Source organism: Hyalella azteca, unplaced genomic scaffold, assembly GCF_000764305.2.
Source record: "Hyalella azteca isolate HAZT.00-mixed unplaced genomic scaffold, Hazt_2.0.2 contig10075, whole genome shotgun sequence".
NCBI lineage: Eukaryota > Metazoa > Arthropoda > Malacostraca > Amphipoda > Hyalellidae > Hyalella > Hyalella azteca.
The window spans coordinates 39,064-62,411 of NW_025940124.1; the positions used below are offsets into that span (position 1 = coordinate 39,064).

Below are 23,348 nucleotides of genomic sequence, written 5' to 3' on the forward strand. Positions count from 1 at the left end.
TCATTATCGACGTTGATAATTCGTTTGTCAATCCCATTCAAACAGCCACTATATATGTAAACTACTTGACAGTTACTACGAAGGTAAAGAAAGCAAATAACAATTGACGACATCAGTTCACGCAGGTCAGCAGTACACAGCGTGTACCTCACACGTCAATCACTTCCTCACCACTGACTCCTAGCGCAGTAGGCGCTCTCGAGTTATCGAGTAGTTCCATAACAGAGGGCAACGGGCATACGAAATTCTCTGGTGCAAATAGTATTTATCAGATTCAGCCCAATGAATCCATAGAATAAACTAACGCTTCGTAGCATATTGTATGTGAATGTTTCAATAAAACGAATGACAGTTTAATATATTTGAGTGTATCTCCTCTAATATATTAATGCGGTTTTTCTCCGATTTGACACTTCAACGAACTCGCCTGCGAACTGACCTGCGCACTCGAACGCAAAACCTAACTTGGCGTTAAACTCACCCAGCTATAAATCCATTAATACTGAACGGATTTCATTCAAACTTGAAGCATAAGGAGATATTATCACCCTTCATGTGTTCAGATTCAGAAAATTAGGTTGAAAATTCTTATGAAAAGTTAATTAGGTTTTTGATCGAAATGCAATAGAAAACATTTGTAAAATTAATTTTTCAATTATTGGAGCGTTCATGATCATTAGAATTGGATTAGATAAGTTTAAAAAAAAAATCCGTACAAGAAAATTTTCATGTAACGCTTTTAGTTAGTAGTTACACATGTGATATCTTTTTAGTCAAAAATACCAACAATCAACGTTTTTTGAAGAATATCGCTGCTTTATGCATCTTGAAGCCTCCACGTTGAACTCATGAATTAAGTATAAATTGGTGGAAATTTTCGGAACTTTAAGGATAAACCTTATATGGGTACTGGGTATGTATGCATTTGTTGGATAGATATTTTATGTTCCCTGAATTTCAGAGACTGCATGGCCCGAGAAGTTTCCGAGAGGTGGAACATCACGAAATGCACGTGGTCACTTGACCGGCGTGAATGAAACTTTATTTTAATAGTACCTACGTTGTGGGTAAGAAGAAACATTGGTCATAAGCGCTTTATTTATGACTAACAACGAAGATAAGAGTTGTCCATAAACATACAGAAGAATATCAGCATTAGAGAGATTATATTTAATTGTAATACATTATATTATTCTTTAGTCAAATACATTGCATCGTCCCTGGTAGTTTAGTGTTACTAACAAATCTTCATAGAGATGAACAATTTTTGCCAGCTGAACGTAACGATACTGAAATGCCTTGACTGCAAGATATTGCATTTGTATCAAAATCTAGCATAAAATTTTAATCCATCACGAATCAATTAATATCAAATTTACTACGAAAAATTAATTATTCGGGCGATGTCCACTCTGCTGCTTCCGCCGTTAATCGATGTGTAGATAGATGATTGATTCACCACTTGCGGTAGCCGTAGACCTCTACCGAGTCATCGTCGTAGCGGTCATCATCGATGTACCCCACAACTGCAACATAAAACAACGTTCTGTAGGCCACACTACATGATGTCAAATAACCTCTGGCAACTCAACTGTTATTGGATTAGCAAATAAAAATGATCATAACAGAATTTTTACGTTCATAGTTTATTGTGAAAGAAAAAGTCATTTTTTATGACACACCAATTAAAACTTAACAAGACTGACGTCAGGGTCAGTCGTAATTCGAAATCGAGCTAAGGATTAAATAATAGTGTTAAAAGAAGTTACGCATCGATGTACAGATGCATGCCCGACGAATTATCGCACAAATCTAGCGGGAAAAATTATGATTGATATTAATTTCCATTTAAAATTTTTGAGAATATTCCAGTTTTGCACAAAATTAGTCATGGAATCAATAAAAATGTTATGCATGTTCCACCTAAATTACTCTCAATTAATATTGAAAGTATTATTCTAGGAATTGTGCGTTTTTTTCATTTTAAGGCCTATTAAGAGTGAATTCATAGACTGATCTAGTTATTTACTGAGAGGTGAGAGAAGTAATCCTGTTATGCAAAAAAAAAAACGAATTTTCAATTAATCTGTGACCCGTAAAACGACAAAACTACAACTATGGCTTTGGCTATTTTTGCAATTCTTCTGACAAAATTTATGAATTTGTTGATTTGTCGTAAAGTCGAAGTCAGTTCACAGATTCCAGGTCATTTCACTGCGAGCCCAGCCATTTTGGAAACAGTAAAACTTGTTCTAGCGTTTAGAAGCTAACCTACATTTTATGAATTTGTTCAACTCTTTCATGCGAAGCACCAGTACAAGAAACAGCTGGATTGGAGTGCAACCCGGGAAAATAAATACGCACTAGGAAGCTCGACGATGAGAAAGGAACGGCATCCATGTTGGTATCATTTTCATTGCGCTTTGTTGAACGTCTTGCACACAACGAATACTAAACGAACAAATTTTTTTTTATTCTTAAGCTTATTTGGTGAAGGTTTAACAGCCCGGATGAGCATGAAATTCAAGTAACCAAATCCCTAATCATCGTGAATATTTTTTGCTTGTAATCAATTACGGATGACAACTCACGGACGCGGCGTTGACCATAACCACCACCGGACGACACGCCGTAGCCTCCACCGCCCCAAGGCAGCGCCGCGGCGCCTCCCGCCATCACCGCGATCGCGGCAAGTACAGCCAGCACGACCAACGACTGTCGGGATGTTGAGTCAGAATTATTAACTCTATGTTGAATCCATGAACGTTTTCGAAACGCGGTGGCTATTTGATGGTAGATGTCAAAACCAGAGCTTGGTTTAGTTCATTTTAGTATCCTATTCCCACGACAGTAGACTATTTAAACGATAGTATCCTATTACAACATATATAATTGTTATCTACTGCAGTGCAATGTTAGCTAGTATTATGAAACCTATTCCATTGTTGTATTCACAGGTTAAATGTATTCATGTCATGTGATCGTATACAGTATTCTTATTGATAATGCGGAAAAATTCATGTTCTCATTTTTAAACCAATTTCCAAATTTTTGTCTTCCTTACCCATAGACTGCGTAGATAATATTCTTCCAACTAGAATGTACACTAAAGTCTTCCTGTCAATTGTTTTGCTAAGGCAAGAAATTACTAACTCTTCAAGTTAACATAATTTTTCTTTTTAATATGATTAATTTTGGCCCTCATGAGAAACTCAAGAAATAACTGTAGTATAACTCAAACGGGTCGCATGAAAACTAGTGAACACTTTCCAATAAAAGAATATCTATGTAAATCAAGAAACGGATATTGCCACTAGTTTTCTTAAAGGAGCGAAAAATTAATATTTGTTTTTCGGTTTCCAAGTGAACCATGATCTAAATAACCATGAAGCTTGGCTTCAAATAATAACTCACGAGGAACTGCATGTTATCGAGACGTTTGTTGTGATGTTCTGCTGAGACGAGACCAGGTGAGCGAGTGAAGCTGCCTCTCAAAGCCTGGCCTTATATAGGCCGCTGTCCGCGACAACCGCCGGAACTTTGCGGGGAACGACGGCACGCGAGACCAGCGACGAATGATCCGTGTTCACCGAGCCAAGACATCGGGGATCCCGCATATGCATCTTATTTTGCAAGTCACGGTTAAATTGAGTAGGAATTGAATGCGGACCATCGAAGATGCATCCTGGACCTTGAGAAATTCGACTGCAAGCCGCTCTTCCCGTCGATTGTTACACGAGTTTAACGCATTTTAAAATGTGGCTGAGTTCAGATGGTAACTCGCCGCTTTTCAAAGAAATTTGTTCAGATCTCCAACTAGCGGCGGATAATTAATTTCTTATTGCACATTTATTGATTAAAAGTACCCGCATTTTAAACGCTGAAGTGTAAATGATTTAGGCAGAGCAGTAAGGGCTGTTGGTTTTCCAACAGCCCTTAGAGTTTCCAGCTCTCAAAAGAGCTGGAAACTCTTTTGAGAACACTACTAATGTTATTATGGAAGGTATGTTCGATTGAACATCAGTTGACACGAATCGAATATAATTGAATATTCTAAAATTTTGTTAATGTTGATCTTACGGAAATTATTGATCTTAGGAAAATAAAAAAAATGTAAACATTTCATATTGAAGTATCGCTGACATTTTTCTGACTTTCTTCTTCAGATACACGATTATTGTCACGGACAAACTATTGTCCTTTAGACAATAGTTATGAGTACATACCGTGCGTCGAGGGTGCTACCGTCGTTACCGTGACACCGCCCCACTTGCCTTACGACGGCTGCCACTCCCACGACGGCTGCCACTCCCACGACGGCTGCCACTCCCACGACGGCTGCCACTCCCACGACGGCTGCCACTCCCAGGACGCGAGCTGCTAAATGAGTGGCCGTGTGTTGTGGCGGTGTTGGACCATCAAGGTCATGTGATTTATCAACTTTTTAAAGTTAGTGTCCTAAACAATAAAATTACTACAGAATTTCCTGGTTAGTCCCGAGTGCTGGAAGGCTCGGGATCTGTACAAATAAATTTTTAGTCCTGTTTGTTAGAGAATATATTTAACGATATTTCCCAACCCCAGTCAACGTCATATAAAAACATTTTTTTTGCAACACTTCTGAAGTAATTTTCTGGCATGTTTAAATAATAAGGAACTAAATTTGAACTAAACCGATGACAGGGCGCGGTTCTTCAGACAAAAAGAATAATGCAGTATCAGTCAATCAAGGTCCAACGTATCTAAAAATTAGTAAATTAGGGATTGAAGGATTGCTGACTTTTTGCCCTTCCCGTAACAGTGGTATATTACATGACATGAGGTTAAATCCAAATAATCATAAAAACTAAATTAATGATTTTTTTTTCTCCACTAAAGGGAAAATGTTATTAATGTCTGTTTGAATTTTGTAAAAATGTTTCAAATAATTCGACCATTTAGTTTTCCTATATTTCATGAAAATGCTTGAAAAACGCAAGGTTGGAGTCCACTGGCCTGAAAATAAATAATAAAGGCATCATAAATTCGATAACAAACGAGCACTTTGGTCTGTCCCTGCCAAACTCTACAGTCGTCTCACCGGCATTTGTCATCAGCTCTGAACCTAAGACCGCTGTACCCCACCAGCCACGTATATAACGTTGAACAGATGTTGAATTAAACTTTTTTAAAAAAATCATCATTCATTAACACGTTGAGTGCAGCACGATCCACAAGCGCCGCTACTACTGCACGCAACTAAAAATCGGCCAAGTCTGCGGATAAAAATACCCATAATTCAAATATAATAGTTGAATTGTAGGTTTCGGTGCAAAAATTATATTTTCATTTTTTCCGTATTTTTTTAAGTTAAATGAGGTGGTCCTGCCATCAGAAATTTATGTCATCAGACGCAATTGAAGAAAACTAAATCGCTGAATTTGTCCGAAAATACGACCCTGCAATCTCTACCTAGACTCTACGACTCTAGCAATCTATCGATTGCTAGAGTCATCTCGGGAGCGAAGTTCACTCAACAAAAAATTTCTACTTACATATTAAACAATGCATGTTCGGAATGTTATTCTTTTAACACATGCTATTCTCATTTCACTGTAAGCTAAACTACTGTAAAACAGCACCCAAATTGATTAAATTATCGCTATGTTGGTGGGCTTCGATGGTTAGGCTCGCGGTTATTGGGAACATTTGAGCTTTGGGCTGGTCTTCAATTCAGGTTAAAACATTGAATAGACAAAACGAGTCAGGAATATATTGATGCTCTTATACTAGGGCAAAGTTTTGCCTTCGGATTTGTGATGCCGTAATTATTGCCAAGTCCAAGTAGTCCTGCTTCTGAGCGCGAAGCACCAGTGGCGATCGGTGTTCACGAAGCGCATTTTTCAGCCTTGATTTGACGGTCAAGGTGACCTTCGGCGGTGTAAGGCGGTGTAGGGAAGAGTCCGGCATTGCAATTTACTTTACAAGTCCGCCTCAGCCGGATTCTAAAAAAATTATAGCAATGGTTAAGATCTTTATTTGGATGACCGGATTCACCAAATCATTGCAAAAACTTCAAGTTTTATGTCAAGCTGAATTCAACGCTTCACGCCAGTAATTTGCAAAACTTGCTAATAAAACGCATTGTGATCGACTGTAAATTTGTGAGAGTATTGCTATTCGTACGTTTGATTTGTTATAAGATAGCTACGTTCGTATATATAGCTACGATAGTATAACTTAGATACGTACGTTTGATTTATTATATGAAAGCTACGTATGCATAAATTGCTACGAGAGTATAGCTACGTACGTATAAATTTTTGAGAGTACAGTATGTCCTTTGATTCTATCGAAAATTCGAGGGTGCACCCTTGCGAGTAGCAGGATAATTTATCAAAAATATAACTCAATAGTCAGTACTCACTGCAGTGAGTGACAGAGAGCGCATTTTCTCGTCGACGAAAACGTGAAGTCACGGACGGACAGACAGACGGATAGACGGACGGACAGACGGACGGACAGACGGACATGGCGAGCACAATAGTGCATTTTTTCATAAATGAGAAATTACGCTGAAAAGAGGGAACTGTTTTGGATATTGGATTTGGTTATTTTTGTAGATGGGAACGCAATTTCATCTATGCAATTACTGCAGACCGAGCTGAAAAACTGAATTCGTATACAAAATGCAATATTTCGTGTTCGTGTCAAAATAGTCGACAAATTTTGAATGGATTTGGACGATTGACGAGTTTCTGCTCACAAATAAATGAAGCATGTAGGAGAACCACGCGCACGCCTAAAACTCGATATAACGACATTGTATAATCTTAAACATAAATTGATAAGTTCAATTAACATATCATTAAAAATTTGTGTGCCAAAAAATTTAATGTACCGAGATGTTAGAAAATTTCAATGATGGGACCTTTAGAAACTCACACATAAAAACTCTAAATACTGTGACCTCTAAAACCTTGCATTTGGGGAACTTTAGGAACTTGCCGTCACGAACCATTAAAATGTGCAGTACGAGACTAGACTTATGAATGAAAATAGAACAATTCACCATCGTACCTTTAAAATTTATATTATAGGGTACTTATATACATGCAGTATAGAGAGAGCTTTAAAAACTTACAGTACCGAGCTAGACCTTCACGTAGTCTCAGCTTAACCTGAAACTTGCAAAGCTTCGCCGTTAGCTCTTAATTACAACTAAACGTAGAATCTACTCTGATGACAATATAGTCATTGAATCCCGATGATTATTCTAGGCAGGGAGTTAGCCATTCTTCTAAACTGAGATGGCGTCAAACCATTGGCGGTAAATCAATCGTGTAAGACATTTGGGATTCGGATCACAACATTTTCATCCCGGAAACCAATTTGCGTGTCCACTCCGTTCAGAGTGCGCGTTCATGCTGAAAAGCGCAACGTCCGAGTGTCCGATCGATGCTTAAATATTTTAGCTTCCATTTTTAGTGTTTCCACTTTACTAATTTTAGAATATTTTTGAGTTCAGGAGCCTAGTTTGATGAAGCATTATGTTATTTTCCGAGGTAATTGGTCCCTCAGATCCCCTTTACCTCGGATACAAATTACCTCGGTACCACGGATACCAATTACACAATTACAGAGGTACCACGGATACCAACTACCTTGCTAGTTGCTACCTCGATCGGATCCCAATTACCTCGGTACCTCGGATACCAACTACCGCGGTACCCTAACTCCCAATTACCGCGGTACTTCGGATACCAATTACCTGAGTATTTCGGATAGTTTTGTCTGCTGAAATTCAACCTTTAATATGTACTCTACCAATTTCAGTTGAGCTAATTGATTGTATTAGTTTTTCGGGATCTAGAACTGGCCGTGTAAGTGGATTCCAAATGTTTTCAATGAGCCAACAATTTAAATGCAAAAAAAGCCAAGAAAATTTACCATATCTTCACTGAAAACTTTTTGGAGACCTACACCATCATTAGTTCAAACAATTCTAGGAAATACAACTAAAATTGGCAAGGAAAATTCAAATATACACTACATAGATTAAAACCTGAGTGACGATAAGGCGACATCAGGCATGAAAAACGAGCGATTTATAATATCAAAAGAGTAAGAACTGTACCCGTTATGGAGACAAGGTCTCTTTTAAAAAATGTTGCTTTTTAATTACAGACTCGTAGCGATGCCGATTACAATCTATACGCCAGAGCTCGAAATCAAGCTAATGTAAGCTGTCGCACCGCAATAAAAATCTTCGAAAAAAATATTGCCAAAAATGCAAAAAGGAACCCGAAAGCCTTCTTTTGTACGCTAGCTTGAAGTGCAAGACAATTAATGGAGGTATTTCTGATTTGAAAATAGATAAATGAAAGATATCCTCTGATGAGGACGAGGCTATAACATTCTTAATCAGTTTTTTAGTAGCGTATTCACTGAAGAGCACTCGAACAATATTCCAACTATAGAGGAGCGCCCAGTCGGCTCTAAATTAACAAGTTTTGAAATACAAGAAGAAGAGGTTCTCAAGCGCCTGATCGTCTAAATCCCAAGTTATATGGACCGGACGGCTTCCACCCCAGATTACTCAAAGAGTTAGCAACCGTCCTAGCCGGACCTTAGACGTAATTTTTTTTTTTTCGAAGGAAACTTTGAAGGAAGGAACCTGCCCGCCGAACGGAAAGAAGCTCAAATGACACCATTGTTCAAAAAAGTTGACAAAAGCTGCCCGGGCAACTATCGCCCTGTCAGTTTGACAAGTGTCGTTTGCAAGGTAATGAAATCTGTGGTGAGGGATCGATTGATCGATCATTTGAATATTTATAATCTTCTATCAGACTGTCAACATGGCTTTATTGCCGGGACATCCTGCACAACTAACCTCTTGTCTACTCTGAATGAATGGACCCGCCTGCTAGACGAAAGGGAGCCAGTAGATGCAGTGTACCTCGATTTTGCCAAGGCATTTGACAGTCTTCCACATGAGCGGCTGTTGCGTAAATTTAAGTCTTATGGAATTGAGAATAATGTAATCAAATGGATAAGAGATTTTCTAGTAGGGAGACGACGTGTCAGTATTAATGGGACCGTATCAGACTGGGCTTCAGTGCGCAGCGGCGTGTCACAAGGAGGCGTTCTGGGATCTGTTTTATTTGTTGCGTTTATAAACGATCTGTCAGAAGTTGTGTCTAGCGTGTGCTCGATGTATGCTGACGACACAAAAGTTTCTAATGCAGTGAGGAATACGTCGCAAAAGTCCAGTTGCAAGGTTATCTTGACAGTTTGGATGACTGGGCTGATAAGTGGCAGCTGCGTTTTAAAGCTGACAAATGGTTTTAAATATGGTTTTAGCTATTTCTTGTTTAAAGTTCTTATTTATTCTTGATAATTGTTATCTAGCGTTAAAATGAATATCAATATATCCATTGACATATTGTCGAGCCCGCAGAGTTAAGAAAAATAGAGATAATTATGAAAGATGAGAGACACGAGTCATAGAAAAGAAGTACGGAGAAAAGAAGGAGCTGCGCGACTGTAAAGTCATCAAAATTGTACAAGTAAACTTAATTTATGAACTTGCACGCGTGTCGCCCAGAGGGGAACGAGAGCGATGAGGATAGGCAGAATGGGGAAACCTGTGAGGGCCACAGTTTTGAACTTATCTATGGAATACAAAGTTAGAATTACAAGCGGCCGGCAAGACGAAAATAGATTTTAATTTTTTACTAATAGCAAATTTTAATGTTGTTAACGCCATTGCATGGTGTCATTAGTGACAACAACAGCAATATTACTGTTCGCACACCGACGTAATACTATTTTTAAAAAAAAAAATAAATTTTGTACCTGCTCGGTATAAGAAACTCTTTATCCTGCCTATATGAACGCGTTCAGGAACAGACTAGACAAAGTTATGCCGAGCACCTTATGTTCGGACTAGCCCAGCACCTTACAGATCTGTTAAAGTAGAGAAGAAAAACTAACGTCATTTTAAAACGATCGATCTCTCCTGAGGGGCAGTTTTCAGATCTCCTGTGAACAGCGGGTCACGAAAGATACGTACAAGGATGGCAGTAGGCCGCACAAGAGCAATTCTTAAGCGCCGACACAATTATGCTACGTTTTCAACCATTAATTAATTCCGTTGCGTACAGACTTACCGTTTCTGTTTTCCTGAAGGTGACACAGTGGTGAGTGCGGAGAGCTATGTTTATCAGCCGTACCTTGACGTCTCAGCGAGTTGACTGCTTGGTAATGTCAGCTAAATGGTATATGAAATGCTGTTCGCCTCCGAGTTTTCATGCACTTCTAATAGTAGTTCCAGAGTATTTGTCTTCAACTTTTACCGCAGGGTTAAATTTTACGTTTAATCGAAAAAGGATATGCAATCGAATTCGGTACGAGATTCGTAAATTTTGCCTTTTAAAGGATGCTTCTTTAGCAGGCCCAATTTGGCAGCATATCAAATACTTTATTCATATGGGGATAGTGATGTAATGAAATGATTAAATTTCAACTTTCGCACCTCATTTGATTGCTCTCACGACAAATTGTTTATAAAACGTAAAATAAAAGCCTGGCGCTGCTCTTCTCATGAGCAGCGCCAGGAAATGGAACATGACATGTTCCATTTGATCCGCGAGTATTCAAATGACACTCGTATATCAGAAAAAGGGCCGGATTCAAGGTGCTATAGTTCAGACTTGGACGGACATCAGAGGGAGAGGTCGCTTTAGAGTTTGGATAAACTTGTGAATAACGAGAGCACCTATAATGACCGATACGTTATTTCCTTCATCATTTCAGTTATAAAAGAGTACTTTCGGGTATACTTTGGGAATCTGGCTTAGTGATAATGTCAGCACCATAAGCTTTTAAGGAAACTCACGGTCTTTCTCATCATGACAAGTGTTTTTCGTATCCTTCAATCCGTCCACCAAAGCCAAGTAAAACTAATGTTTCCTATTTTTCACACTACGTTGATGGTGAATTTTGCTTCAGTACCCAAATAGTTTACTGCTTTTGGGAAATCGGAGATTTTTTATACACACTGTACAACGCGGAAATCACTTGGTTAAAACAAAATGCACTATCGATTAACTATCGTAAACATTTTCTACTTACTGCCATTTACGTCAACTTCACCGACAGGTTTGAACAATTAAGGTTTCAATAAGGAATTTTATTAAAACATTTCGTGAAGTTAAATTAACTAGTTTGTTGTGAGAGTTGATTTGATTAAAAGAAGATGAAGTATTGCGCACACCTCGCATCAGTGACAACATGGACATGAGCAGGGCGAAGAGGAGACCTTAGAGAGCACACACAATAAGAGCTTCAAAATTACGAGTCCATTCACGCGGTAACCATTCTTAGAATAGAGCAGCTGTTTAACTAAAACAAAAAATTTAAATTAGTACTAATACTCAAGTTTACCGACTAGAAGACATTTGTAACTGAAACAATCTCGCTCTATGAGACCAATATGCGTGCCGAGAACCATAAACGAGTCTAAAGAGATACGGCCACACGTTTAATAAAAAACAATAATTAGAACCATTGATTAATAATGATACGGACGCAAATCTGGGGTACATACATGTAGGAAAATCCAACTAATTAGTACCATTACTTAGCATAGGGCTTAAGTTCACCAATGTCTACATGACTTTCTTGTTAAACTCCACTAAAAATAAAATAACGTTATTAACGTATGAGGTTTAACAACTGATCAATAGAGGTGAATATATAACTAAAAATTGAGCACCATAAATTGTACTTTTATAAACTTAATCAAATTGACTGGCAATTGAGTTGATCTCTGCGAGGATTGACGTCGACTCAATAGTGGACAAATTTGCTGGCAACCACGAAAGCAAGACGCGCAACGGCAGACTGAAATAAACAAAGAACGCAGGCAAACGAGTTTCATCGGCTAAACACAAATAAGGAGTTCAAAGAAAGAGAAGCGAGATCTTCAATTGAGTTTCTTACAACAATTGCCCATTAGAAAGAAAATTACACTACAAAAATTGATATACTTTGGCACGATCCGACTAACGTCGACATGTTAGGCATCATGCAAGTCTGGCCTCATGTTATTACATATCGTCAACAATACACACTAAGAATCTAACTCCAGCGTTACCAGAGAACATATGTACACAACACAACTTAGCATGTTGAACTCACTTGTGCAATTTTAAGATAATTATGACATCCTCATAGGATAATACTTGAAGGTAAGTATGATCGTTCATCATTCGTTTGGCAAATAAATAAAGAAAACAGTAGTACAACAATTGGAATTAATCATTGTCTCATGGCGCATATTTTTATAAATGAAACTTTCTCCTGACAATTCATCTGAACACAAGAGAAAATAATGAAGTAAATTTTTTAAGCACATAGGACGATTTCACAAGCAAACATTGTTTCTATCATAGAGCATCTACACGTCAGGCGTAGTTTGTAAGATATCATTAAACTGACTAACGAAACTACGAACGATGAACAAACATACTAAATTAAAAATAAAATAAACTATGTCAAGAGAAATGCTGCAACTGAAAACGTTAACTGGTATTCACTGATGTAGCAGTAATTGTTGCTTCCTGAAATACAGGAGAACGTAACAGATAAAGTTTATCTCTCGCAAGATAGAGTTACAGTCAAAGAACCAGAGCACTAACGGAAACCGCGTAGTGACATTCCAACAGCACAGAACAATTTATCGCGTATAGAGTGCTGAAGTTTCCTCAATCTACAAATTGAAGACTTCGTTATTCCTTTCTCTGCAGTTAGTCCAAAAAAAATTGTGGACACGAAAATGCTTAATGTCTAGACCATCAAAATAAATCAACATCAGGCAATAACAAACGTTACATCAAAGACGTCAAGGAGAGCAGAAAATGACATCACGGTTAGAGCATGATATTGTTTGACCAAAAAGTCGATTTTATTAAAAAAAAATACTCCAGTACTCTACATTTGGACCTATATTTACCCCTACAATAACTTTTCTTTGTTATTAACCAAAACTCATAAACACTTCGATTTTGCGTTATGATTTTGGAAGGATCCACTCTGTCGAACAGCAGACTAGGAGCACTTTCCTTATAGAAACAAATCAAGGATTTCCACAATTCAGCGCGGAATTAAAACGAGACGAAATCTCATAGACTACTCAGAGGAAAAAAAGATTAAGAAGGAAAAACAACGCAAACAAAATATCACAGAGTAAGAGAATTAAAACTTAGTGAACAGAGTCGCACATCATGACTAGAAGAGACTAGTAGGTATGAGATAAGACTAGTATTATTGCACTGATGAGTTTTTACAGACTCTGGTGCCATCCATCATCAGTATTGCAGCAATTATGTGTGATGAAGCTGCAGCGGTAATGCAACATGAAAGGCAGCATTAATACAATAACAACAACGCGAAAAATACGGAGGTCAAGCCAAGATTGCCGTCACTGCAACTCGAGCGACAACCGGCAGCTGTCATGCATCCGACGCAGATATGGGCCATTATACTGCAGGGTTACAATGAGTCGCACAAATAAAGGAAAACGAGGCAACTTTAAGACATAGCTGCCTTGAAATGAAGTTCCTGATGTCTGATACTAAACGTCGCACTTCTGAATAAATCAAAACTTTTATCAGTTATTGACCCATAAATAATAAAAAATTTGGGCAAATTATTCAAGCAGGGCCATTGAATAGTTCTACTCTTCACAGAACTGTAAACGATACGCTCGATTTTATAACTGCCACACTTTCAGAATATACAATAATCAAGACTTGAATCCGAGTAATTTAAGCAAAAATAATCGCCTAATTCTATATTTCCAGCAGGTTATACGCAGTCAGTTGCGCATTTCATCTGACTCCTCTCCACCGGGCTTGTTAAGCATAAATTGCCTTTGCTATGCGATTGAAGAAGTACAACTTTCATAAGAAGTTTGGCTCACGCAGCTGCGCCCCTCAGTTGTAGGTGTAGATGTTGTCTACTGCACGGCCTGATGACCCGCCAGAGTTGCTTGCTTCGTACTGCATGCGCTCCAACTCCGCGAGCGTCAACCGTACCGACCCTCCGTGAGTGATGAACTGTCAGAAATTATCACGTCATTGATACAAAATTATGAATGTGCACTGAATGGTAGAGGTATAACGAGCCGTGCAGTAATACAATAATTGAAATTTTACACGCGGAGGTTGAGCTGAGAGCATGAGGTGTAAAGTGAAAATGCCAAAATTTCAATTTAGAAAGCTCGTTTATTTAACTTCCTAGCATAAATAAATCAATTGTTTCCTTTCATTTAAGAAATAGCAAGTTTTCAGTAGTGCCACGTCTCGCACTGTTCAAGCTAAATTATGAACAAGATCTATAGACGAGCAGGACCTGTGGCTGATTGGGGGGGTTGAGGCGACGTCTCTCAGAGCCTCCGTTACTCGCGCCGCCGTGCTGGTGGCCGGACATGCTGCCGTCCTCGTCACTGCCGTCTGATCGGTAATTGCTACATTTAATATGAGCGGCATTTGCTTCACTAAATACTGATAATAATTGCTCCACTTAATAGGTAATAATTGCTCTACTTTATACTGAAAAGTTAAATATATGGAGGCAAGGAGACGAGCTCCTGTTATTGCGACAGTCAGGGATCAACTAGGCGCGTACCACACGAAAATTGCGCCTATATCCTCAAATAAAAGAGGGCGAACATTCAAGAGGAGTTCAGGCCCATGCTTACTGGAATAACAGATTTTGTTTCCATGCCGTGCGAATTAACTTTTTTAGTAATTATCTATGAAGCTTTTGAGGTGACGTCGACACCGCGCAAGAAAGGAGACCGTACCGGTGCAAACAACGAAGTCAGTGAGGGTGACGTCCGAGCTGCCGCCTGACTCCAGCGGGATGTGGTTCACTCTGAAGTACTCGAGTAAGTCGAAGATGGTGCTGAAGGGAAGGTGCTGTACTCGGCAGGTACCATCTGGGTTGATGGTCAGTCGTAGGTGCTGGAATAGCAACATTCAAGTGTAAGATATGACAACAACAAGCAAGAAATTTAAAGCTTTTTCCATGAAATTCATTCGGAAGTGGGAATTAACAATTGAAACTTGCTTATGGTGTTATGGTTTTAGTTATCATTTATTAGTTACGCTGGTTTTAGTATTTTGAGCGAGATTCTTTTAAAACAGTCATTTTCTTAAATAAAAACGTTTTAATTTCACATTGAGGTTTTAATGAACAGCATCGAAGTGCAATAAAATCTCAGCAATTGAACTTTTATAGGAAAATTGTTGAGCCCTTCTGACAATCCTGTAGGGTTGCGGCCAAAGTCCGGAGATAAAAAAAATCCATCTTTCCAGCAGAATCGATTATTTAAGATGACAGGTTTCATGCTAGGAAATAATTTTTGATTCAGAACGGAAGAGCGTCTCACCTTAGCGCGAGACTGGCAGTTGAAGGTGAGCACATACTCGCCGCGGCGCGTCTCGCTCTGTCTCACAAGGAAGACGCCGTGACCGTCGGAGCCCTCGTGCAGCACGGCGGCAGCGGCGTCACCACGCGCCATGAGCCCGTGGAACCAAGGGTACTCGTGCAGCCCTGGCAGCTCTGCAGGAACATAGTCAGTTGTGTACAATAATCCACACGCGTCTACTGGACTGCAGTCATTGCGATATTTTGCCAAGTTTATCATGCAAAATCCATCCTAGAACAAACATCGAGCTAGATGATACTGGAACAGCTAGTATTTCTCCCTTATATTCAAAAGAAATATTAAATTGAGTGTTTATTAACTTTGAAACATTTTTTGCTGTTGGGAAAAATTGAGTAAAATTTGAACCACGCTCGTGAACAAACAAATGCTTTATACAAAGTCATTCAAGCTTCAAAACGTTTCCTATTTTATACCGACATTTGGTATGAGATTATGTCGCAAGATATTTTGAATTGAGAGAATATATCCTACTTTTGGAGTATTTTGTGACTTCCCAGACTCAGCTACCAGAAAATCATAATATTTGAAGCATACCACTGTGAGATGCAGGCAAGATGTCAGTTCTTGACAGTCGTCATACTGTTTACAATTATCTTTCAAAGATCTCCTTTGGGAAATAAATTCAACTAGACTAGACACCACAATTACCACCTTTAAAAAAACTTGTTGAATACGGTGGAATGGACATGTATAATGAGAAGCTCCTACTTGCCTGCAGCTTGGAATTATAGGCATATAGGAAGACTTGGCATATAGGACGGCCTTAGGCGCATATGAAGACTTGAAATAAGATCTTTCATCAATAACTAAACTGGACAGACTAAGTGTTACAGACAGGATCTAATTTAAATACATGAACGATTATTGCAGTCTGCCTACCCGGCAGTCTGTGCACGATGCCGGCGTTGAGGGCGACGTGTGGCAGGAGCCGCGCACCACCGCCCAGGCCGGCGGTCAGCCCCAGACTGGCTGCCGTCACGCTCGCCAGCGCCACATCGTCGATCTCGTCACCGGAGGAGTCACCTAGACCTCATCACAAATAAATAATTAAGATGCCTTAATACAGACTGACTTTTAATATCATGTAAAATTTGAAAATTAAGTAATTACAAATATATTTCAACAATATTTATATGAAGAATAATTTCCGTAAAAATTATTATTTTATGCCTAATATTTAAAACTATGAAATTGTAGGCTGAAACACAATAGATGTGACTGAGGCATGGCAAGCACAAAGAGCTTGCAAGACCCCGAGTGTAACCCGAGCAAATGTAAAAAGAATGCAATACCTAATGACAAGGAAGGCATGGCGACCACGACATCTCCCTCTGGTATGCCGCCTGCCGTCTCGAGCTGAGCCGCAGAGCTGAGGTAGCGAGAGCTGTTGCTGGGGTGGACGCTCAGGGTGCTCGTGCTCACGGGGGTCACGTCGGGGCGGTGCAGTAAACCTGCCGATGATAGGGTAACAATTTTCAACTGACTAACAAACATCTACTGTTGTTGACCTAATGTTAGGGATATTTTGCTTCCCTACAGGAACTCCAGTTAGGATTTTGAGATACCTGGTCAGAAAGTAATACCCTACAAGAAAAAAGCTAGATAAAACCGAGATATTCACGCAGCTATCGTCTGTCTTTCAATATGAGCATGAGTATAATAATAGGGTAATATGTAACACATCTAAATAATAATAATAATAGGGTAATAATGTAACACATCTAAAAAACACAGTGTTTAGCTGGTGAAAGGAAAGGCTTACTGGAGCCGGCCAAAGGCCCCAGGCTGAGCGTGGACTCCTGCTCAGCCAACAGCTGCTGGCCGTTCTGGTCTTTGGTGCGCGCAACACGCAGAACGCCTGTTAGGTCCCTGCAGGAGCATCATAGGCTATAATGCTTTATAACATAGGCTATAATGCTTTATAATTTCACAATATGATAATTCGTTGTTGCCCTATTTCTGTTATGGGATACTTTCATGAATGTCATATAATGGCGCTAATAACAACATTAACTTGAATTGACAGAGAACAGATATTTTCATCAATGTTGTGAAACTCAAGAAAAATTTTAGTTCAGATGAAAACCAGTTAGCTGTGATCTATTGAATGAAACTCATAAACAAACTCCTAAGCGCACACAGCAACTTCAAAAGGCATGCACCTTGGCCTCAAACAGGGGAGGCCAAACCGCAAATTCCATGATTAATAAGTGGGGGAATAACCTGCATAAACAGATCTACATGAAGTTGAATGCAAAGGAGTGGTAAGACTGTAGCAACTGACAGAAGGGAGCGGTCCATCTTGGCAGGAGTGGTGGGTCGAGTGCTGGGTGTGCAGTAGCGAATTATGCACGCCAGCCACTCTTTCTTGTCGTCATGGTCAACAGCTTGTACAACCCATTCTGCACCGCTGTCAGCCTGTACAATACAAGTGAGGAGCCAGTGCATGACTGGCATCATATTGTACAACTTTCTGCTAACACAAAGCAAGTAAAGAGCGAGTGCATGACTGGCATCATATTGTACAACTTTCTGCTAACACAAAGCAAGTAAAGAGTGAGTGAATGACAGACATCATATTGTACAACAGTTTGTGTACACAACACATGCAAAGGTCTTTCAAATTATGACATTGTTAGGGGCTGCATTTAGGCAAATGAATGATTTATTAAGTGCTTTCAATTAATTCTCTCTTTTTGTCCCCAGTGTTTGAATGTTAGAATGATCCAGATCAGTGGAACAATAAAGCCAGTTAAAGTCATTTTTGTGCAAAGTCACCTTCTTCATGGGTTGTTATTGACTAAAACAGATTTGCTATTCTGACCTAGTGCCTTTTGCTGACTAACCTGCTGCATTAAATAACCTGCTTTCTGGTTATGCTGCTATAAAGACTGACCTATTGCTGAACTGCTATTAATGCTTTTCTTGGCTCTTCAATAGGTGAGTTAAGGGAACACTCAAGCCATGCACCGCAGTCCTAAATTTTAATTATTGAATGTTTAAATGTTATCAGGAAACGTTTGTATATATCATAAATCATCCCTTAAAATTGTTTTAGAGTTTTGTATTAGATAGATCAATGTGTTCTTATGTGTTCCAAGTGTACTTATGTTTTTCAAGTATTATTGTTGGATAGGTTTTATGTGTTCTTGTTCCTGCACTTTTGCAGAGCAGCTAGTCTGGAGCGCGTTTTGCTGGTCCCGGACGAGCTTCAGAACCACATGTCAGTATAGTCTTGAGCCACTCTTGGGCCATATACAAACCAAGTTTGGAGTTAGTGTTGGGGCCTCGTTTATGCCCAGCCACGTTCAGTCTGCTTACTCCTGCTGTAACCACTGCAGCAAGCCCATTCTGTTCCCTCCACTACTTACCACCGGTAAGATCACCGTCTTCTTGTTTTCCTATGGACTCTGCTCACTGACATTCCCAGACCCTGGCCTGAAGATTGATAAAGTCAAGCTTGGACTCAAGACCAATTTTCAAGACTGCAATTTTCTCTTATGTATTTTTGATTAGATTCTCTTTGTATTTTTGATTAGATAGTTCTCTCATTATTATCCTGGCCCAGTTTTGATCATTTGCTAGTTATCCTTGCTTACTCTGTTCTGTTCAATCCAGTTTGGGCTGCTGGTAATTTTGTTCTCATGCTAGGTTCACCCTATCACTCATAGCCCTGGGCTGTCCCATCTTCACTAACCTACTAACCTTCATATTTCACCTTAATGTACCACTGATTCTATTTAATATATTTATGCCTAGTTCTACCTCTGTTTGATCTCCTGAGTTTGTTTTTATTCTGTTCCCTGTGCTGGTACTATACCTGCCGAACCGTCGACCGTCATTCTACACTGCTGCCTTGTTACACCACACAAGATGAAAACACAAGAAGGGTGTGGGGAATCAATACCAATTGGATTTTCAGTCTGCCTTTCAGTCATCCAAACAAAGAAGCCACCAAACAACCAGGATTTTTCTCATATATGCAAGAAAAGAAAATTATATTTCTTTCTGGTCAATAATATATTTTTTTCAACAATCAAGAAGAAGAATGTTCATCAATAACAACAAGGAGAAAAAAAAAAAAAGGAAAAAAATCAAATTTTGGTGCACAAGTTCACAAGTATATGTAGGCCCTTTAAATGAAAATATTTGTGCAATAATAAAATAATCTGTAAAGTAAACATGATTGATGAATAATAAAAATAAAATATTACACTTAGCCACAAAATAATTTGAAAAACATGATGCAAGAGACTAAATGTTGTACCATGTTACACTGAAAACTTACTTTAATAACAAATGTATTCCTGAGGTCAGGCATCTCTAGATCTGTGGTCTCCCGAACCTCACAGACAGAATGACAGAAGACACCACAACGAGCTTTCATATTCTGATGGTGAATATACAAGAATTAATTAAAAACACATTTGTAACTTCTGAAATAAACAAGCAAATACACAGCCTGACCAAGACCATTAAGTGGTATTGGAATGTATTAAGTGCATTCCAGTGTTGTATTGGAAATGCAGTGAAACTGAAAATACCAGGATATTATCCAGCAGGCTGAAATGTCAAGACTTTAATGGCCCATAAAATAAAACAATGCTATCATAAATCATCACGTATTGTAAAGTTGCATGCTGTTTGCATACAATATTATGAAAGGTAAATGAGTAAACAGTTATAACAGCAAAATAGACCATCTAGCTGCTGAGATATAGCAAACCATACCTATTTTTAAATGAAGTGTAATTGTAAATTTAAAAAATTTACATTTATGAAGCCATAAATATTATAATATGCATTATTTTTTAGTACCCTGAATAGAAAAAATACAATTAACACCATAAAGGGAATAGAAATAATATCTAAGAATTAGCACACCTTAGGAGGAGAGTAAAACTCAATAACAAAACCAGCAGGCATTGAAATGAGGGCTAGTCTTGACTTTATCCAGTGAGATTGCCCCTCTTGATTGTCACCAGCTAGCAAATGCACCACACCTTCTCGGACACAATCAATCACAACCTTGATGGTGCGCAAAGACCTCCCACCTCGTTCAGATAGTAAACCTGGAAAAATAATGAATTATCAAGAGCTATTGTAGATAGAGCAGACTTCCTGATGAGTTATGAAGCTGACTTAAATTAGAGCAGACATTCACAATTTTGTCCTCATTACTTCCTTACAAATTTGATTTTTTTCTAATTTGCTTGGAAATATATTATTACAGGTTAAAAGCAATGGTTTCAAATGATTGGACAGTTGAGTGTAGAGCAGTGAATAACTTAAAATAAAATTAACATAGTTTTTTATGTTTGTCATAAAAGCATTGAATGTACCTGGAACTTTGTCTCGATGAGGAGATAGTTCTACTTCATCAGAATGCTGCTTCAGGAATAGTCCTTTTCGCTTGCGTAGACCTTTGAAAGACAGCTTTCTGAAGAATGGTCTTGGGGCAGCACGCACAGATGGGGACTCAGGGCCTTCATCACTTGTAACTTCAAGTAAGTCATCTGGAGTCAATGGTATTACAGAAGCTTCTGTAGCACTAGGCTCATTTACCCCATTGGTGAGCTTTGATGGTGATGAGCCTTGCTCATGTATAAGTGACTCAATATGTTTAGGAAGCAATTCCAAAAATTTAGCACAGATTTCTTCAATGTCTACCAAAGACAGTTGAGAACTTGATCCTTTGAAGTGTGACCAAGCAGACAAAAAGCTGGATGCTGCAGAGTGAGCTTCTTTATCACAAAAATCCAAGAAGAGTCTTTCATTTGAGTGCAGGTCTGTTGTTGAGTCTTTAGGGGAAGCAGCAATTTCTACAGTTGTGCTGCTACTAGCCATATTGTATTCAATTCAAGTTTTCAAAAATCCATGACATAGACTAAATGGGATGGATCTATTAGGCAATACCTGAAAAGAAATTAACAAGATAAGTATTTGTAGGTTTCCTACTCATTTATTAAAATAATACAAAAAAAATTAAATAAATATTGCAAGGAAAAATAAGCAAGTAACTATATAAGTATCTCTTTTTGACTCCTATATATATGCATCAAAAGCCAACTCATAAGTCTTGGGTGTGATAAATTTTTCTACTATTCACTTGAGGAATAAAATTTTGAGTGTGAATTATCTTCCATCATAATTTTATCATTATTTTCAACTTGAGAATATAAGAAAAGACTCGGATTTCTTATCAAACTTTTAAAATTGGGATTCTTCCTAATAATGCTCAAACATATCTAAGATGCTAACATGCCAATGTGATTGGAGAAACATCTAAACTGATATTATAATGAAGATAATTTTTTTGATTACATTGCAAATGACGAGAAAGTCAGTTGCGTTCACGGCAAAAGCACGTGTGTTAAATTGCGTTCTCTAAAGTAACCGGTGATTCATTGTGAGCCAAACTTAATACTTATCATATCCACACCTAATAAATATAATTTTCAGTGAATTCAGTCTGCTCCTGGAAAAACTCAACTGGCTTTCTCCCTCAGAGGTTTGTCAGTCCTTTTTTTTTTTTTCATTTTATTTATTATTTTTTTTCTTCTCTTAATCTTTGTTTCCTTTCTTTTTGCTCTTATTTCTTTGTTTTTTTTTCTCTTTCTGAATTTATTTGTTGGTACTTGGTACTTGGTAGTTGGTTGTTGTCTTGTTGACTTGTTAACTTTTGTCAAGCCGACCTTGTCCGTCCTTGGAATCTGAAACCTAACCTCAGATGCGGTGAACGTAAAATTACGTAATTTAACGATGCCCGGAAGTCAGATTCGATCCGCGGCCTGGTGGTGCACGGCAGGTTCTATGCGAGGCCGGAGGAAGACAAAGCCGAGTGGTTCACGGCTGATTGGTGGATTTCCGGAGATATCCAATGCGTTCGATTCAGGGCTTATTGGTGCACAATATTGGTGGTGCACGGCTGCGCTCCCCTTCAAAAAATTGGAAAAAAAAATTGTACCTGCAGAATACATATACGTTCGACAATCATCCGGATACTGCAATTCTGACTGAACTCTGAATGAACACCTCATGCATGGAATACCATGACCTCATGTGTCTCAACGCTACTGTAAAAACTTGAAAAACTGTGTTTACTTTCTCTTCCAAAAATTATCATGCATGCATAACTTTGCTTGCAAATTTTAATGTTGTAAACTTTCCACCAATCGCGTAATTAGCGCAAAAGTTGTTTTGATGTACTAAACCAAGGTAATCTGTCGTAATCAATTACAAATAGTAATATGGTCAATCAACTGACTATCTTGGTCTCACGGATCGCAAAATCAGGTAAATCATGTTTAAACTATGAGTTTGATAATCTGTTTGAATGTTAACAAAAAACTTTTATCAGAAATTAATACACAAAGAGTGCTGTGTTATAACCAAGTTTCTGTGATAGATATACGTCAAATTGACCACAATTAAAGTTGACCACCGTAATCACGGTACTTTATCTAACCATAAAGGGGTAGCTTCGCATTGTAAAGAGCGCTCCTGCAAAATAGACTTCAACCGCGACCATGACAGAATCGATTCTGTGATATGTCACTATATGATGCCTGATAAATATTTAGCTTGAGAAAAAATATGCATATTGTTCTACAAAACTACGTCGAGGTGCCGCCAAAATAAAATGTTGCTCCCACGGAGTTTCCAATTAGAAAACTCGTCAATTTTTATTAAAGTGCGATATAATCAGCAACAAACCTTTTCTATGACGCTTTAATTTCTATGCTTTTTTTGGTTTAGTTGATAAACGGGATGTTCTACAAAATAGGTTAGCTAGACTGGTACTTGGGGACTCCTGATGGACTGCAGTGGAGGCTTTGAGAGGAGATAT

At 38.5% G+C, this 23,348-nt stretch overlaps 1 protein-coding gene and 1 long non-coding RNA gene across 3 annotated transcripts; both read right to left on the bottom strand.

The window, feature by feature from the left end:
• Nucleotides 1–1,080: 1,080 nt before the first annotated feature.
• LOC108665648 lies at nt 1,081–3,492 on the bottom strand. Its single transcript, XR_001930456.2, has 3 exons — nt 3,415–3,492; nt 2,592–2,715; nt 1,081–1,526 (listed from the first exon to the last, which is right to left on the bottom strand). It is a non-coding gene; the product is annotated as an uncharacterized LOC108665648 (long non-coding RNA).
• A 7,666-nt stretch (nt 3,493–11,158) lies between these two features.
• LOC108665646 (SH2B adapter protein 1) lies at nt 11,159–21,416 on the bottom strand. 2 transcript variants are annotated; one of them, XM_047882275.1, is made up of 11 exons: nt 20,842–21,416; nt 20,384–20,571; nt 19,788–19,889; nt 17,784–17,917; nt 17,262–17,368; nt 16,792–16,950; nt 16,379–16,522; nt 15,440–15,612; nt 14,852–15,011; nt 14,398–14,498; nt 11,159–14,102 (listed from the first exon to the last, which is right to left on the bottom strand). In XM_047882275.1, the coding sequence occupies exons 1-11, from the start codon at nt 21,344–21,346 to the stop codon at nt 13,980–13,982; spliced, it is 1,896 nt and encodes a 631-aa protein (XP_047738231.1). In that variant the 5' UTR covers nt 21,347–21,416; the 3' UTR covers nt 11,159–13,979. The 2 variants fall into 2 exon arrangements, with proteins under 2 accessions (XP_047738231.1, XP_018007911.1); XM_018152422.2 differs by having other exon boundaries at nt 16,379–16,528.
• Between the last annotated feature and the right edge of the window lie 1,932 nt (nt 21,417–23,348).